Raw genomic sequence first — 17,706 nt, forward strand, 5'->3', positions numbered from 1 at the left:
GACCGTGGCACTGTAACCCACATATGCAAGGACCTGGGTAAGCCCGTCAGAACTCCCTTCACTCAGCTGGCATGGGGGGTTAGGAGAAGGCGGTAGCGACACATCTTTATAACGGCACATTTTTCCATTTCCTTTAGACTAAAATTCAACCTCATCCCTTAACCTAGGCACGTAAACATTTTGTTTGTTTTTAATGGGAGTTATGGTTGGAAAGTTATTTACTGTACAGGACTGGTTTCCCCAAATAATTTTAAAATACACAAAACCATATTTCATCCTAGCAGCGGCATGCTATGGTTTTACTTCAGTAGTGAAGTAGATCTTTGCAAAGAAAAGGCATCACAGACAGATAAAGGGATTCTGATATGTTGTTTTTAGGATAAACTAACCTTGGATTGCTCTGAATTTGTTAATGCTGCATGGATTAGCAAAGATGCACATGAGATGCCTGGTTTATCAGGGTGGTTTCCTGCTGTATGGCTGACCTCACATTCCAAAAGTAACATAACTATGATGACAAAGGAGCTGTGAACTGTTACAGCCAATCAATCCGCACAGCCACTCTTGGAAGAGTTATATGGCATTTGGCGCAGATACCATCCAGACAGCAAATAAGCTTAGCTTTCAGAACTGCTGACAGAGGATCTGTTATGGTCTATTGGGTTAATCCATCATTAATTTTTTGGATTTTGACTTCTTTTCCAAGGCCACATTAGAGGAACAAATACCTTGCTCTGTGAAACCCCCCAAACTGTGACCAAACTTTACCCGGAGGGGGAGGGGGAAGCGGGGGAGGAGAGAAGAAAACTGAGCACCAAAATGTTAGGGCTGAGACTTTTTTTCCTCAACTCACCCCCATATGCCACTAGCATCTCCCTCTAGTGGGGAATCTGATGTACGAGAGGCACTGCACCCAAGACATGACATAAGTCACTAAAATGATCATATTAAAGTAAATTACTTGTGTTTAGGCCCCAATCTTGCAAGCTGCTTAACAGAGGTGCACTCTACAGAGGCCTACTGACGGCAGCGTCCAGGCATATGGTACAAGTTGCAGGATCTGGCGCGAAGCTAGAACCCTGGATTCCAGCGAGCCTGCTGGGCCAAACAGTTAGTTGCTGGCTTCCCTACTCCACCACACTTTCTTTGTTTTTAATGACTCAACACTGTGCCCAGAAGTGGTGAGACTAAAAGTGAGTTATGAAAAAGATCAGAGTAATTAAAGATCAAGGAGATTTATTAGACCATAGAGTTTCTCCTCTTTTAAGGGCAGGGTAGAATCCCCCCAAAGGAAGATGTATTAAGCTAAACGACATATGATCTGAGCCAGAAGGCCGAGCAGGAGTACGAGATGTTCATCACAGTCACAATGTCATAGACAAGTTTTAAACATCCTCCCTGCTCCAGTCTCTTACCCTTATCCAGCCCTCTCAGACACAAATATTGTGTGTAGCAAAGCACACAGTTTCTGGGTAGCATTTCAATAAGGAAGATTTTTGTTGCATTCCAACAGTTGCATCCACATAGAAAATAGGCTTCTAAAAAAAGGGAAGGAAGAAAAGTTGGAAGGGAAAGTTTGTATAGTACAACTCATCCAGCAATAATAAAGGAGATAACAAAAAGGTTATAAAGAGAGTTTGAGGTTAAGAGTCCGATAGTCTGGAAAGAATTTCCAAACAGCACTGGAAAGCCAGCATAAGATGGACTCTAGCAGTGTCAGCAGGGTTCAGCACACAGATAAGTTATCTTAAAACTGTCTGAAAATGTTTCGTCTTCAAGGCAAATCCCTTCACTTGGCACGCACAATACCAAAACGTGAAGGGGAAAAAAATCCACAGCAATTATAATCCAACTGGTTGTTTCACAATTTAAACTGGAGGTTACCAGCTACAGATGGGACTTTCTGAAGCCGAACACCTTGCAAGACAATTAAACTCACCACCACAGTGGAACGCAGAGCACCCCAGGTACAGTAAGAGCCAGAAGCAGCATCCGCCAGTCTCTGATGAAGTAAGCAAATAGTGGCAGCAACATGTAGCCAATTGCAAAAAATATGCAAACTCCTAATGTAGAGAATATAATACGAACTGATTTGCCAAGAATTTCTGTGCCTGTTCAAAACAAGGGAGTTTGTATTAGCATTTTAACTCTTTTTGTAAAAACCACGTCTAAATATTTTATCGCATTTACAAAAATCAGCTAAAACAATCTTTAAAATGGAGTCATTTCCCTTGTAATACTTAAAGGGACACTGTCAAGGAGTTCTGGCCCAAAATAAGACCAACCTTAACATGAAGATAATCTGGTGGGACAGTCTTCCAGATTTTAATCGTATAAGAGATTTCAAAGTTGCCAAGCCATTAATGAGTAATTGCAAGGCCAGCCACCATCTGTGTGGGAACCACCTCTTTCAGTGCCCCCTGCTGGTTCTGCAAAAGCAGATTTCAAGTAATACACAGCTATTTTCAACACTAGACATCTTCCTCATAACTTCTATGATGTCGCAAAGACAACAAAATAAATGGGCCCCTTTTTTAGAGCTTTGTTTCAGCACCCCTCTGAATTTCTGCATTGCTAGCATCAATACTTGCTCAACGGACAGGGCAAAAGTAGGAGGAGACTTACGTTTCTGCCGTTGCAAAGACTGGGGAGTTAAGAGAGAAAAAAACAGCTGACAGTGTCCTTTTAATCAAGCCTTCTTGTTCATCTCTCCCAGCAGTTTTTAAGTAATTTGGGAACAGAACATAAAGGAAGTTTATACTGAAACATGGCTCACTCCAAATAGATCAGGATTAAAAAACTGTCATATTAGTTGATGGGGCCACATGTCCAGTGCCCTGTTTCCAACAGTGGTCAATGGCAGATGCTTCAGAGGAAGGCATAGAGCCGCTGCCCCTAGTCCTCTACAATAGCACCTGAAGACGAGGGCAGTGAATCTCTCGCTCACTCCAAGAATTTACATTTCAGACACAAAACCGCAGATGCTGTTATTCACACGAACATACAACAGATTTTTGAAAATCTTGCTAAACCCTTTGCTTCAGTTCTTCCCTGCAGTGGCACGTTCCACAGGTTCACCAACTGCATAAAGCAGTCTTCTATTACAATAAATTTTGAGTGCCCTCGTGTCCCCAGAAAGGATAAACAGGGACATTTGAGGCCTTCACTGGCCCGGTTTTTAAAATGCCAAACACCTAATAGTTCACATTAACTTCAATGGAATTTGCTGAATGCCACTTCTTTGGGTGTCTAAATAAGTGCTTGGGACCCTAACTTCAGACACTCATCTCTGAAAGTCTTTGCCTATATTTCCTACCATACTTCTCCAAAATAAGTATTCCTAGTCTTTCAATCTTGCCTTGTTTGGAAGTCCCTATAAGCCTCCAATCATTTCCATGACCCTTCTCAAACTTTGAGTTTTTCTAGGTCCTTAAAATTACACTAATTAGATTGAATGCACTGTTCTTGAGGAGGATACACCACCTACATATAATGGCATGGTATCAGTATTTTTCTCTGAAACACCACAATGGTAGATTCGCTTTGTTGATATCATGATGGAGAAAGATCCTTTAACCTGTTCAGTTTGAGGTGTCTCAGTGTTCCCTACAGAAGCTATAACTAATCTGGAACCCGAGCGCAGGTACATATGGCTTAGGTTACCACATACTGGGCTGAACACTTTGCACTTGCTTGCACTGAAATCAGTCTTCCATGGTGTTGCCCGGTTACTACATATTGTTGGATCCTCTGGAGTTGCTTACAATCCTCACTGATTTTGACTTACCTAAATATTATGCTAGTAAATTTAGTTACCTCACTGTCCAGCCCCTCTAAGCAGTTATAAGGGGACACACACAGATCCTAGCTCTCAAGTCTGGCTGAGCTACATTTGGCGTAGGACCCAAAAGGGGAATGAAGATGACTTTATGCCACCTTTATTCTCTCTCCCTTATCTCCAGGGCACCCTCAGCACAAATCAGAGCAGCCTCAGGGCTGATCTAAATTACAATAGCCTGAACAGCCTCAGGAGGATTTGTAGCATCTGAGGATCGCCTGAGCACAGCGCGTTTCAGCCACACTCACTCCAACCCCAGCACATCCCCTACACTGGCTGCATGGCACCCAGGGATTCTACAGGGGAATCCCCAGCTTGTCACTTTGGCTAGTTTAAAGGCTGCAATGGTCCAGCTACACAAAGCAAAGCCACCTCCTCAGAGCCACTGGACTGGCCCAGACTAAGGGTACGTCTATACTTACCTCCGGGGTCCGGCGGTAAGCAATCGATCTTCTGGGATCGATCCTGGAAGTGCTCGCCGTCGACGCCGGTACTCCTGCTCCACGAGAGGAGTACGCGGAGTCGACGGGGGAGCCTGCCTGCCGTGTCTGGACCCGCGGTAAGTTCGAACTAAGGTACGTTGCGTATCTTAGTTCGAAGTGGGGGGTTAGTGTGGACCAGGCCTAAGGTAATTTATGGTTTGCAAGAAGTTGTTTCCATGAAATTAAAACAAACAACTCAGAAAACAGCATTTTTTAGATTTAAATATTCCCTGGATGCTTTTGCAGCCCAGACAAAAATATTATGTTAGTGCATAAGAACCTGAAATTTAAACAAACTACCCAGTGTTTTCATCCCCCATGCCCACTGATGTTCAGAAAGAATAGACAGCATAAAATGATGAAAAATTAAAAATGTTTACAACATTTTCAGTTTTAATACCTAATGTGCTATTAGTAAAATACCCTGGAAGTTTTTAACCTGACATTAACAGATTTACCCAAATAAATCTGTTAGTCTTTAAGGTGCCACCGGCCTCCTTGTTGTTTTTGTGGATACAGACTAACACAGCTACCCCCTGATACTTAACCTGACATTGTTTCTTTAATAATGTTAAAACAACACTAGATTTAGTTCCAATTCCTGGGACACTTTATTATTAATCATTTCCCACTTATTCATATTCTTTGCATCCTTTCTCAAGACTGGAGAGTCTCAACTTTCTTATACCATGGACCACGTTTCAATAAACAGATTGTCATGTGGACACATCATCTCCTATTGCCAATATGCAGATTGCTTTCCCGCTAATCTGTGATCGTGTGACATCCCTCTAGCAACTTCAGCAGTGACTTTCAATGTAGAGTAAAAGCATTTATGTCTGGCCACATGGAGCAACTCGGTGAGAACTGAGCAAATAAACTCAAATAGAGCGTGCCTCTCTCTGTCCTTGTAAAGTGCTGGAAAATGCAATGGAAAGAAGGAAATGGCAGAAGAAGAAAACCCCACCTCTTCCCAGCAGCTCCAAAGGCAAATTTTTTATAGGGTCGGAAAGGGGGATGTGTTGCAACACCCCATCATTGCACCAGGGCTGTGCTGACACATTGCATCAATAACACTGGTGAGTCATGAAGATGCAGTGCTGGAATGTCATACTATCATCATTTTGAGGCACTCCACAAGATGATGGAAGTGGTTATCCAAGATAAAATACAACTGAGATATTGCATAAGGAAAAGAGTGGAGAAATACTCTCGCAGTTCAGACTAGTTCAGTGATTAGCAGTACTGTTAAGGGCCTATACAATTAATATAATAAGTAGCAAAAAATAAAATTAACTTTAGCCAGGAATCTGGGCAGAATTTTGTTGTTTTTATTCATTTTTCACAATGCCTTGTCTAGGATAGATTGTGTCTGCTTTAGAGCTTAAAATAGATCACTTATAACAAAAACCAGCTTTCGGGAACCTTCACTGAGCGTCCTACTAGGAGTGAATCTGTTTCCCTGTTTAATGATCTTCCAATTTAAGAGTTATCATATAATCCAGCTTTGAAAGATCCTGAAGAGAAGCAGGTCTGTGGATTTAAATTAATGGACAAACTGACATAGATTCTCCCAGGTAAAGGACTGCAAGTTTGTACTGAGGTTGGATCAATCTATAATTTCGCTTTGAAAGAGAAGGACTGCAATATGAAGACAATAACATGATCATAAATTGAAGGACATCAATAATAAGGATAATATCTTGTAATAGAGTTACAGTTCAAATAACCATGCATCCCTAAATCAAAGCAAATTTTTGACAGCTGGCTCATTCAGCACACACGTTGTGCCAATGTGATACTTAGTCCTTTAGAGAGAGGAACAGTGTAAGCCTTCAGTTACCTGTTCTTTTTCCAATAAAATGCCTAGCCTTCTCTTAAGAAAGTCTGTGCATAACAATTCTATCCCATCTCTCACATGGTCCTCAGTTACCGGACTACAGAAATTTCCTATCCATTAGGGGCATTAGACTCCTTTACTCACTGAATATGATGTGGACTCAATTAACGACATCAAGCAGACAGATACAAAGGTGTAAGGGAGTTTAGGGGGGTACATATGAGTTATATAGTTCATAAAAGTGCATTGTAATATTGCCTAAAAGCTATTGTGGTAGAAATGCACAAGGTCTATTTATGAGCTGCATTTATTTATGAGACTGACTAACCTGAGCAAGCGGCTCATGAATAATTCCCCATTAAGCAATTTCAAAAAGGATCTCCTCCACCCCCACCTTTCATGTTTTTGTTTTTTAAAAAGAGCAAAGTTATAATATTCTCCCCTGGTGGTTGTTGTTGTTTTTTTTGTGTCTTTATGAGAAGTTCAGTATTTAAAAACAAAAAACAATGAATTATGGGGTTTAAACATTTTGTTAAAAATGCCTAGAACTTTAGGATTTGCGACAATTCAAAAATAAGATCTAACATAAGATTAAGTCTCTCGAGTACATTTATATTCCTTTCCCGCCAAAAGAGAGCAATTTCAGGACATTACCAAAGTGCCTGTACAAATGTAAAAGCAGCAAAAGCACCTTATAGACTAACAGACGTATAGGAGCATGAGCTTTCGTGGATGAATACCCACTTCGTCGGATGACTAGAAATTGTATGACTAGAAATCAACCATTAAATATTAACCCCTCACATGCATCCGACGAAGTGAGTATTCACCCACGAAAGCTCATGCTCCTATACGTCTGTTAGTCTATAAGGTGCCACAGGACTCTTTGCTGCTTTTACAGACCCAGACTAACACGGCTACCCTTCTGATACTGTACAAATGTAGTGTATTTTTATAGTCACATAACTTGACCACAAAAAATCTGGTAACCATGGAAAGTAATAGATGCCTGAAGCTAAGGAAGGAAAGAAAAAGTTCTTGTAGAAAAGACTTTCCAGGTAGACGGCTGAAGGACAGAACTGCAGAAATGAAACAAAGTTCAAAAAGAAATTATTCCCACTAATGCAGTGGTTCCCAAACTTGTTCCGCCGCCTGTGCAGGGAAAGCCCCTCGGCCCGCGCCGCTTCCAGCAGCTCCCATTGGCCTGGAGCAGCAAACCGCGGCCACTGGGAGCCGCGATCGTCCAAACCTGCGGACGCGGCAGGTAAACAAACCGGCCGGGCCCACCAGGGGCTTTCCCTGCACAAGCGGCGGAACAAGTTTGGGAACCACTGCACTAATGCAAAGAGTAGTCCTGCGAAATGCAAAGGAACACATTGGATGAACCAGCTGTTTTTTCAGGCCGTTCTTGGATAGTGTCTAAGTTATGAGCAGGAAAGTTAATATTTAATGGTTGATTTCTAGTCATACAATTTGATTTTAGATGGCAAATGAAAGGAGAGATTCTTGGAAAGGTGCACACTTTACAAAACAATATGACTATTTAGTCACTGTGGCTAGGTTGTAGAGTACTGAGCTTCAAATGGCTGCCTTACACATCTGTGGGTCACTCTTCCTCTCTAGGAGCTCAACTTCTAGCAAGGTCTCTAATGAACACAAAACAAGAGGAAACCTTTTGCTCTATAGTCCTATCTGAGGCAGCCCCTCCCTCACCCCTGCCAATCATCCTGGGATGAAAGCTTCAGAGGCAGCAAGCCTGTAAACAAATCCTAATACAGAAGTCCATATTAATTTTTCATAATCAGATTTTCTTGAGAAACTAGTGATTTCTTAAGGAGCTGGAAAATGCATAATATTTAATGAGGCTCCAACTCAACATCACAGTCATTTAATATAGTTGCTTCTTGAAGCTAGTGAATCTGCCTTGCAACAGAGGCAGGTCACCTTTACAGTATTAAAAGAAACCTTCAACATGCTATAAGAAACGTAGCAACATTCCCATGGCTCACATGGACACCTAGTACACTTCCATCACCCAAGTCACTTAAATCACTTCTCACACACTGATCATCATCTGTCGTGGTGGAAGTGAATCCAACCAGGATTCAGTAGAGACAGTAAAATAGATAATTTTTAAGCAGCAAAAAACTATGTACAGCTAAAAGAACATTGATCTAAAACTATTTTAGGAGACACAACCCTGTCTCCTAACAACAGATGCTAACTTCAAACACAAATGCACATGCACAGAGAGAGTTTAGAAACAGGATGGATTAAACAGTAAGACCAGACATAACATTCTAATTATCTTCCCAGAACTAGGTTGCTGTCTTGTACTGGTTAACCTTCATGAAATACTGAGGAGAACACAAACAGGTACATTGTGAGTTTGGAAGCCAATTACCCAGTTTACATGCTGAGAGGTTATATAGTTAATAACCATTTAAGGTTATCTAATAAGCACCAAACTCACAAAGCCTAGTAGATGGGATTTATGTAGGAATAGTTATCACTAGAGAACAAATACAGCTCCCGTTAATCACCATGTCTCCAAATTAATCCACAGTGTTGTAGGTTAAAAAGAGACCCAACACATTTTTCTAAAAGGATTTTCAGTTCAGCAAGTGGCATTGACTTAGCCCACTGAGCAAAAGACAATCTTTTTAATAGCAACTTTACTAGCTCAGAAACCTGTCAGTGCTGTACAGCTCAGTAATGATCCATGAACTTAGATCAAAGGCCTGGCACAGCCCCTCCAACTTCAAACAACCTCATCTGAAAGAGACTGATAACAACCAGGGCTTGGATGGGGATAAACTGTATCTCTGCTGATGGCCTGACTTACTTATCAGCACCATGCTGCTGATGGTTGTGACACCCATTAGCCATGCTGAGACACTGCCATGCCCCCTTGCATAGTACTGATTTTACATTGTGTTTTGGAACATTTAAAAGTAATGTTTCCCCGTTAGTGTTTCACAGGGGTGGAAAAGAATAGGATTAGCTGTTAGTATGTGGTTTTAACTGAAATTATCAAGATGCTAGTGTCAAAATGGCACCTCAGTTTAACATAGAAACGTTTTTTTAAAAGACATCCCTATTTCAAACACCAGGCTTTGACCAAGAAGGCCCAGTTTGTTTTTCAACCAGGTACATTCCCCCAAAATAAGGGTTCCTAAAAGCACCCTGGTTACAACTGCCTGGTCATGACTAAAACTTTTCACTGTTGGATCATTGGGTAGGGGGAGGGATAGCTCTGTGGTTTGAGCATTGGCCTGCTAAAGGGTTGTGATTTCAATCACTGAGGGGGCCATTTAGGGATCTGGGGCAAAAATCTGCCTGGGGATTGGTCCTGCTTTGAGCACTGGGTTGGACTAGATGACCTCCTGGTCCCTTCCAACCCTGATATTCTATGATCACCCTTTTATAACATTTTCCTCACCATATTTTTCTGCTAGATGGCTTGCAGCCCTAGAATAGTTATATGACAGCTGACTCTTGCTTGTTACATCTTCCTCCTTTCTAGCTGGTGTGTATTTCTCTTAAATTTTTCCCTTTCTCTTATCATTAATGAGACAGCACATTCTTACATACCAGTACAGCACATTGCTCTAACCTACATGTGATAAAGCAGAGGGAATCCAAATGATTGCCAGTTACATGCTCTAACAATGTAGCCTAATACAATGTGGCGTAAAAACACTGCCCAGTGCTTTCAAAAATCCATGATTTAACTGCCCATTCATCCTAAATACTTAACTTATCCTGATACTCTGCTAGAAGTACAATAACTCATCTGATTGACCTATTTGCTTTGTTAATGCACAACACTAAAACCTCGCCTAAGTTTTTGTCAAATCGTTAGGTTAATTTATTTGATCAAACTGTGTACTAAGTTAAGCGTGTAGAACCAAATCCTGATCTCATTTAAGAATGGAAATTCTGCTAACAGCAACAATTGGACCAAAATTTGGCCTTCAGTTTGGATTTCTCAAATATTGTACTTTGTTCTTTTCCAAACAATGGAAAACCCATTCAAGCCTCCCATCAGGCAAACTTTCCTTGAGAGAGGCAGAAACCTTCACTCAACAGCATTCCTCCCAAAAAAACATACCGTTAAAGTCAAATTATAAGAATGAGAGCCTGTAATTTTTTTTCTCTTTCAGCTGATTTATTTCCTCATTGGATTCAGGAAAAGCTGGACAATCCACTTATACTTATTAGCAAGTATTGAAGAATTCTTCTTCTGAGGAGGAGTTGAAGGTAGATCCAAGAAGGGAGATGAGGCAGAGGAAATTAGATCTTCTCCACAACTTATTTTTCCCTGTGTGACCCAGGGACCTCTTGGTGCAAATCGTCAGAGGGCAGAAGGGGCAGGCATGGGTTTTATAGGGATCCCCGAGTCGGACATACACATAACAGTTCTCTGAAGAGTGGCACGTAAGGTCTCTGCCGAGAGCTATAGCTGACATAATCATTGTGAAATATATGTACGGATAGTATTTAAGGAGGCATGTATCCATACTGAAAATTATGTTCTTAAGGTCTTTGATTTAAGACAGGTCACCAAAAGGTGACATACCTTGGAATGTTCCTTTCAGGCAGGAGGTAAGAGACACCTATTTTTAACTATACGGGTATGGTGTATTGTATGCAAATAGGCATACAGCATGAGGCATACTTCGCCAGTTGTAAAATGAGAGATTGCAAAATCTACAAGAAAGGAAATCTATAAGATGAAACACACAGCAGTGGGTGTCCTGTTTATAAATAAAGGCAAAAGGATGGGACGAGTATATCTTGGGGCAAGAAACATAAATCCTTCACCTGGGAGGCAAGCTGAAAGGAGGGTCACAGCCAAGCCTGGCTGTAAAGCACTGCAAGGATTTTGGGTGAGCAATATTCTACCAGACTTGAGAGTATTTTGTTAATTGAGTCTAGGCTCTAGAATGTGTGTTACAATTTTCTTTTATATGTAACCATTTCTTTCCAATACTTCTATTTCCTACTTTTTGAATCTCTAATCTTTGTTAAACAAACTTGTACTTGATTTCACTATAAACATATCTAAGAGGTGTATGTAAAAAAGAGCAGCGATCTGAGGGGGAACTGCTAAACTGGGTTGCACTATTTCTTTGGATGCAGCAAATCTCTCAATACCGAGTGGACCAGGGGCTGGATATGCCAGGGAGATACTCGGAGGGCCTATTGCTAACCTGCAGAGTAACATGGGGCCTGCCAGGCCAGAGGAGAGTGCTTATGTTGCCCATGGCCGCTGGAGTTGGGGAGCTGACCCATGGCAGGCACAGACAAGGCTTCCTCATGCTAAGGGCAGGTGGCAGCGAGCTGCCTCACAACCCCGGGTACCTTCAGGAAGCATCATACTGCACCTCTACTAGGAGGTCAATCTCACAACTTAAGGTCGTCTTTTACTAGCAGTGCTACACAGATGCCTTAGAAATGGATACTTGAGACACAAAATAGGTTTGTCTAAGGCCACATTGTGTTGTTGAGAGAAAGTGCCCAACAGAGGTGAATGAGATTTTGTAAAAAAAAAAAAAAAAGTAACTGGCCTCTGGAACAAATCACTTGCTAGCTAGCCACATGGCGAGGGGAAGGCTCTGCTATGGGACACAGTTCATTTGTCTCCTCCCCTCTTGATTATGAAAATGTTGATAGCACAGTACCAAGATATTTTACGTCCACGTGTCCCTTAACCACTAAGTTTTCGGTTAAGTCAAGTGAGCTTGCTTGAGAATATTCAATAAAGTGTCCCTAGGAGATAACTTTCCACAGTCAGTTAAATTCGGGCCCACTGACTTTGGCCGGCTATGGAACAAGCCCTTAGAGAGGACGCCATGCAAGTCTGAAGTATCTATCACACTGTTCTCTAGTGGATTGAACCCTTGAGTGTGAGCCTTCACATCCGGAAGCAGTTCTACAAAATAAATCCACCCTTAATCTCTCCACTAAGATTCGCTTGGAGGGATGGCAGGTGTTCTAGTAGCACAGACTCAGGTGAATAGAAATGGGTACTTTTTTCCTGTGTTATCAGCATTTTACAAGATACTCCCAACCTTAGTATCCTATTGAGGGACTGCCCGTTACAGATGCTATTTTCCTATGAGGTGGTATGTATTTAAAGCCACAGTATAACTAAAGTAATTATTCAGATGTAACCCTGTTATCAAAGACATATTAGCTATATGCTGAAAGAAAAATTCATGCTTTCTTGGGTGTTTAAGGATTATTTATAGCGTGGCCTTTTATTAACTCTTATACTTCTATTTAACATGCACTGATTATATATGCAATAGCATATGAGTTGACCATAACACTAAATAAAACAATGATAAATGGATGATGAAATTAATTAATTGACTACCATTGGAATGAATATTATGAAAATCATCTCATTTGGAAATCATACTTTGTAGTAAATGCACTGTGAAAAAAGTCCATTCTTTTGAAATATTCGTGGTCATGATGTATCAGCATTTTCCTTTCCAGCTTCCATCCAGTTTGCAGGGGATTACAACCTGGGTGTAAACTATTTTTAATTGAAAAAGAAAAATCTGGCATGTTACAGACCTATAATATGGTTACAATGCTTCTGGTTTTAGGAAAAATAAGTTTGTAAACCAAATGAGATTAAAAATGAAAATTTATTAAAATGTTTTAACTGTCTGATCAACATCTGCTTAAAACCAAAACCAGTGGTGGCACAGTGAGTGAACTATACACATTTAATGTGATCTCACTGTCAAGAATACATGCAAATCTACAGTCCTTTCAGTAACTTAACCTTTGGCGAAAGGTCACTTAGTCAGACTTTACCTTGTTTTGCCATATGGAAGGGTCATTTTAATTTGCAACCCTGTAGTTATTAAAGCAATATGATCAATGGAATCCAGCACTGGCATAAGAAGGTGCAATTTCACTGAAGCCAATGGATTTACACCAGGTACAACTTTGGCATGGGACTGAAATACAGGCAGTAAAGAAGTTTGCTGCAAGTGGGTGGGTGGAGTGGGGAGGGAGTTGACGCGGCTTTTCTGAGAGCTGTTCCTTTGGATAACAGGCCTTGAACTATTTCCATAGCTCTGTTTCTTTCCCTAGAGAGAGAGGAAAATTCAGGGCGAGGGTTTCAGACCTGATTGTGCCAGAGTACGTTTTTCCATGAGCAAAACATGAACTACTGTGTTCACAGCACTCCACGCAAACTAGATCGAGAGAAGTTGACAAAACTAGTGAAAGGTACTTAAGTATAATAAACTTTTAAATTCCTTTATCTGCAGAACATTATTGCGCCTGAATTATTGGCTACTTCTCTGAATTCACCATTTGAGTAGCTCTCCGAATATGGAAGTTTGTTAAGGCCCTGACTTAGCTAAGCAGTTAATCATATGTTTCACTTTAAGCATATGCTGAAGTCTCACTGAAATCAATGGGACTTAGGCATACATCTAAGTGAGTTGCTGAATTGGGTCCTAATGCAGGTACTTTAAAAAAAAAAGGGGGAATGGGAATTTCTTCTTTTCCACCTCAATTTATAAACATACTGGGCACTGCAGCTTACGGTTTGACATAAAGAAACGTTTTTCATTATTATTTGAAAGTCTTCTAAAATACTCTTTTCGTCTAAGACAGTAAAATGTACATTCAGCATATAGTTCATGCTTGTTTACAGAGATTCCTTAATTTTTTCAAGAAAATATCCTAGTAGAGTAGATTGAGGATTATGCATAGTGGAGAATGTGACAGTCTCTTATCAAATGATCTGCTTGGAATTAAAACCTAAGTCATTCACCAGCACACTCAGCAAGCATTTAATGTAACAGACATGTTCATACCCAGAATGAAGGCCACCACGTAGTTCGAGATCTGTCCCATGCCAACTATAAGAAACAGCACTGTGAACATCTCCCAGCTGGTAGAGAAGATCTGCACAAAACTGAAGCCAGTCTGCACTGCCATGGTTGCAAAGAGAATACTCTTCCTGCCAAACCTTTTGCAAAAACAAAGAGAGGAAAGTTATATTAAAAAAAAAATACAGAATAAAAATAATTTCAAGGTGCATGGCTAGGCAATACAGACCTAGCACATACATCCCACTCAAAGCCACATAGCTTATCAACACTGGCAGTGCTCTATTAGTCCATCATTTTTAGGAGCATTAAAAATGGAGGTTCTTTGGAACTCAAGACATTAACAAAAATAATTCAGAAGAGCAGACATCCTAAAGAGTTGTTAGTATCTCTGTGACATAGATACAATTCTATACATATACATTATGATAGCCTTTAATTACATCATCACATACTATTTTTTCCAGATCCCATTCCTCATTCAGCACACAGAACGGATACTGCTCACTTAATGAGAAGCTATTCAATATTTTATTTTCTCCTCACTGTTCAGTATGCAGCTCTAGGCCTTGTTCAAAGGCAACTACTGTATGAAGACAAATTTATTAATTTCCTCCCTATCGTATCTGAGTGCTTCACAAACATTACATCATTTCCAACCTGTCCCTGTGCCAATCTGCCTCTACCCCACCCTTGGCTCCTTGCCCCAATTCCACTCTCCCTGTCGACGAGAGGGCTGCCAACTTTGTAATATTTAAAAAACAAACACTCCAGCAGGAGTGCCAGAACCTCCCCTTCCCCACCTCTTCCCAAGGCCCCACCCCTGTTCACTCCTCTTTCCCCCTCTGTCCCCCCCGCTCCCAATCTCCTGCGTGGGTTGGGAGGGACTCGTCTGCGGAGCCAGCACGGGGAGTTGCAGCCACCCAATGCAGATAAGAGGTGGCCCCAGCTGAGTAGCGGCTGGCACAGGTGATGACTCGGCGCCTCCCCCACCCACAGTAACTGAACTTTGGGTGTCCAGTCAGTAGATCCAACCGGACACCATCAGGTCCCCTTTTCGACCAGACTTTCAGGTCAAAAACCGGACACTTGGCCATCCTATTGTCTACCCAGACCCACTCTCCACTCCTTAGACTTCTCAGCCTAGTCCCACACTCCCCCTCCAGGCTCACTGTCCAAGTTCCAATCTCCTCCCACCCCAGCTCCTTGACCCTAGTCTCCATGCCACTCCCACTTTCACCTCCCAGCTCCTTGATCTAATCTCATTCTTGGAAACAACTGAACTATTCTGTCTGAAGTTTTTGTTTGTTTTGTTTTTTTAATAAAGAAAAGTCAGCCTGAGGCAGACACCTGGCACAGAAAATTTCAACCCAAACCCTCAATATGTTTGGTCACACTATAGGCAACAGAAAAAAGGGTTTCTTAAAATGGGATGTGTTGGACAACTTTAATAATAGGTAGTATAAAGAAGGCTTAATATATTGTCCTTCTTGAAGAACACTTCTGATTTTCACATACTGGCAGAAATAGTTCAGCTCCCAAAAGTATAGAAGAGTGCACAATTTGGAAACAGCAATACAACAGCTGCAGTTACGCAAGACATTTATCTATCTAAGGTAGTCAGAGTGCCAATAAGTGTGATAAATATACAATTAATCAGAGGCCTAATCTTGCATTGCATTAAAGTCAATGGGAGCTTTGCCCGTGACTTCAGCGGATGCAGAATCAACATGCAGGAGAGCGAGTCTCATAGCAGCTTACTCTGCTGGGACAATAAAACCGAGGTAGTAGAAATCTAGCAATGATTTAACTATATAATCCTCTCTCCATCTTTCATCCTCCTTCTTCTCCACTTCTTGTCTATATTACGTTTCTTTTCCTTTTTCTTATGGAAATATAACTGCAAGCTAACCTCTGGATTTAAAGACACATAACCCCTCCACATGCTGTGTTAAGGTTGCAAAGCCAAGCACTCAAAAGTCAGGAAAGGACAGAATTAAGATTGCCTCTCCAACCTTAATTCGGCCCTGATGTGCATATGGATGATGATATAGACTCATGTAATTAAAGACTGTACTATTTTTCCACAGAATACCTGCCTCATCCATAAGGACACATTGATTTGTATGTGGAGTTTAAGGGGCTTTTATTATAAAGGGTGGCTACAATATTCTCTCACGTGGAGAGTGGTTTCTGCAACAGCACAGGTGAAACTCAGAACATACAACTCTTTATTGTCAAAAATTTTGCTAAAAAGTCCTATCAGGACCCTGACAGCAGCAAGGCAGAACTGAATGTATCTGAAAGCAAATTTACATGCTGAAGATTTTTTTTTTTAAAGAGGTTTCCCACTCCAAAAATGGTGCCAGAAAGCTTTAGTGATTATCATGTCTCCTTTTTAAAATATTAAATTAACCGAGTTCTGCTCTTCGGGCAAGAGTCAGCGGATTACTTTGGGATTAAATGCAATTTAGTACTTGAGGTTTTAGGATTAAAACTTCCATCAAGTTTTACAAACCCACATTAGTCATTCCAAGAAGGTGATTCCTTGTACAAGAGTTGAGCAGATACATAAAATCCTTGAGGATGCTCCATAAAAGGGGTCATAGTGGACAAGCAACTCAACATGAGCTCCCAATGCAATGCTGTGGCAAAAAGGGCTAATACGGTGCTTGGATACATAAACAGGGGCATAGTGAGTAGGAGTAAGGAGATGATTTTACCACTGTGTATGACACTGGTGACACCAATACTGGAATAGTGCTATGAAGAATGTGGAAGATGTCCATAATATTTTATGTTCTTCTGGTTGACTTTTATTGTGTTGTTTGCTATATGATTATAAGGGGTGAAGTTAGGCATGGCTTAAGCTACATGTAGCCTGGATGGGGGACAAACACTTCCAAATGCGCCCCCCCCCCCGGCCCCGCATTTGCTGATAATTAAAGGACAGTGCTGCTTTGAAGTCTATCCCTGACCCCCCTGGTGGGCTGCATAAGCCAATTTAACCAGGTTCAAGGCACAGGGAAAGATAAAGAACTTTGGGGTGGATAACAGGGCAAACTCTGAGGAACAGGGGAGAGGGAGACAGACTCCAGGGATGTAGACTGTCCCCTCGCTCCCAAAGTTGGGGGTGTCTGGATAAGGTAGGCCTAGGTAGGCTTTAGGTATGTCATTTATGCATATAGACTATTGTGTTACCCACCTTTGCACTTGTCATGCTTTGTTCCTACTGTCTGGATTACGCAATACTTTATTTTGAAAAGGCTGTTTTGACCCACTGGTCACAGCTTCTGAAGAGAAGACTCACAGAGCTTGAACCCAGTCAGGCCTGCTGAGCAATCACAAATGGTACACAGGCAGTAGCCTAGTATCCTGGTCTAAGAGTGGGTGAATCGCAGGATTCCACCCCAAAGAGATGGAAGACTCGAGGCATAAAGTCCAGAGAGACCACAGGAGGAGGAGTCAGAGGTGCAGCTAACCCTGAACTGAGACAACTGCGTCCAATTCTGGGGTCCACATTTTGAAAAATGTTGCAAAATTGGTGAGGGTACAGAAAAGAGCCACAAGAATTATTCGAGGGCTGGAGAAAATGCCATGCAGTGAGAGACTTAGAGCTCAATCTGTTTCTTCTTCTTCACTTTCACTTTGTTCCATCAAGCAGGGCCAGTGTCTCCT

General features: G+C 41.4%; 1 protein-coding gene across 2 annotated transcripts in view; it reads right to left on the bottom strand.

The window, feature by feature from the left end:
* SLC22A4 (solute carrier family 22 member 4) overlaps window positions 1-17,706 on the bottom strand; it is a 58,284-nt gene that overhangs the window by 18,933 nt on the left and 21,645 nt on the right. For both annotated transcript variants that reach the window (XM_065409543.1, XM_065409541.1), the window contains 2 exons: window positions 14,014-14,168; window positions 1,940-2,111 (listed from right to left, as the gene is read on the bottom strand). In XM_065409543.1, coding sequence (XP_065265615.1) covers window positions 1,940-2,111; window positions 14,014-14,168 — 327 coding nt within the window. The remainder of the gene's footprint in view (window positions 1-1,939; window positions 2,112-14,013; window positions 14,169-17,706) is intronic.

The sequence above is a fragment of the Emys orbicularis genome, chromosome 8 (genome assembly GCF_028017835.1).
Source record: "Emys orbicularis isolate rEmyOrb1 chromosome 8, rEmyOrb1.hap1, whole genome shotgun sequence".
NCBI lineage: Eukaryota > Metazoa > Chordata > Testudines > Emydidae > Emys > Emys orbicularis.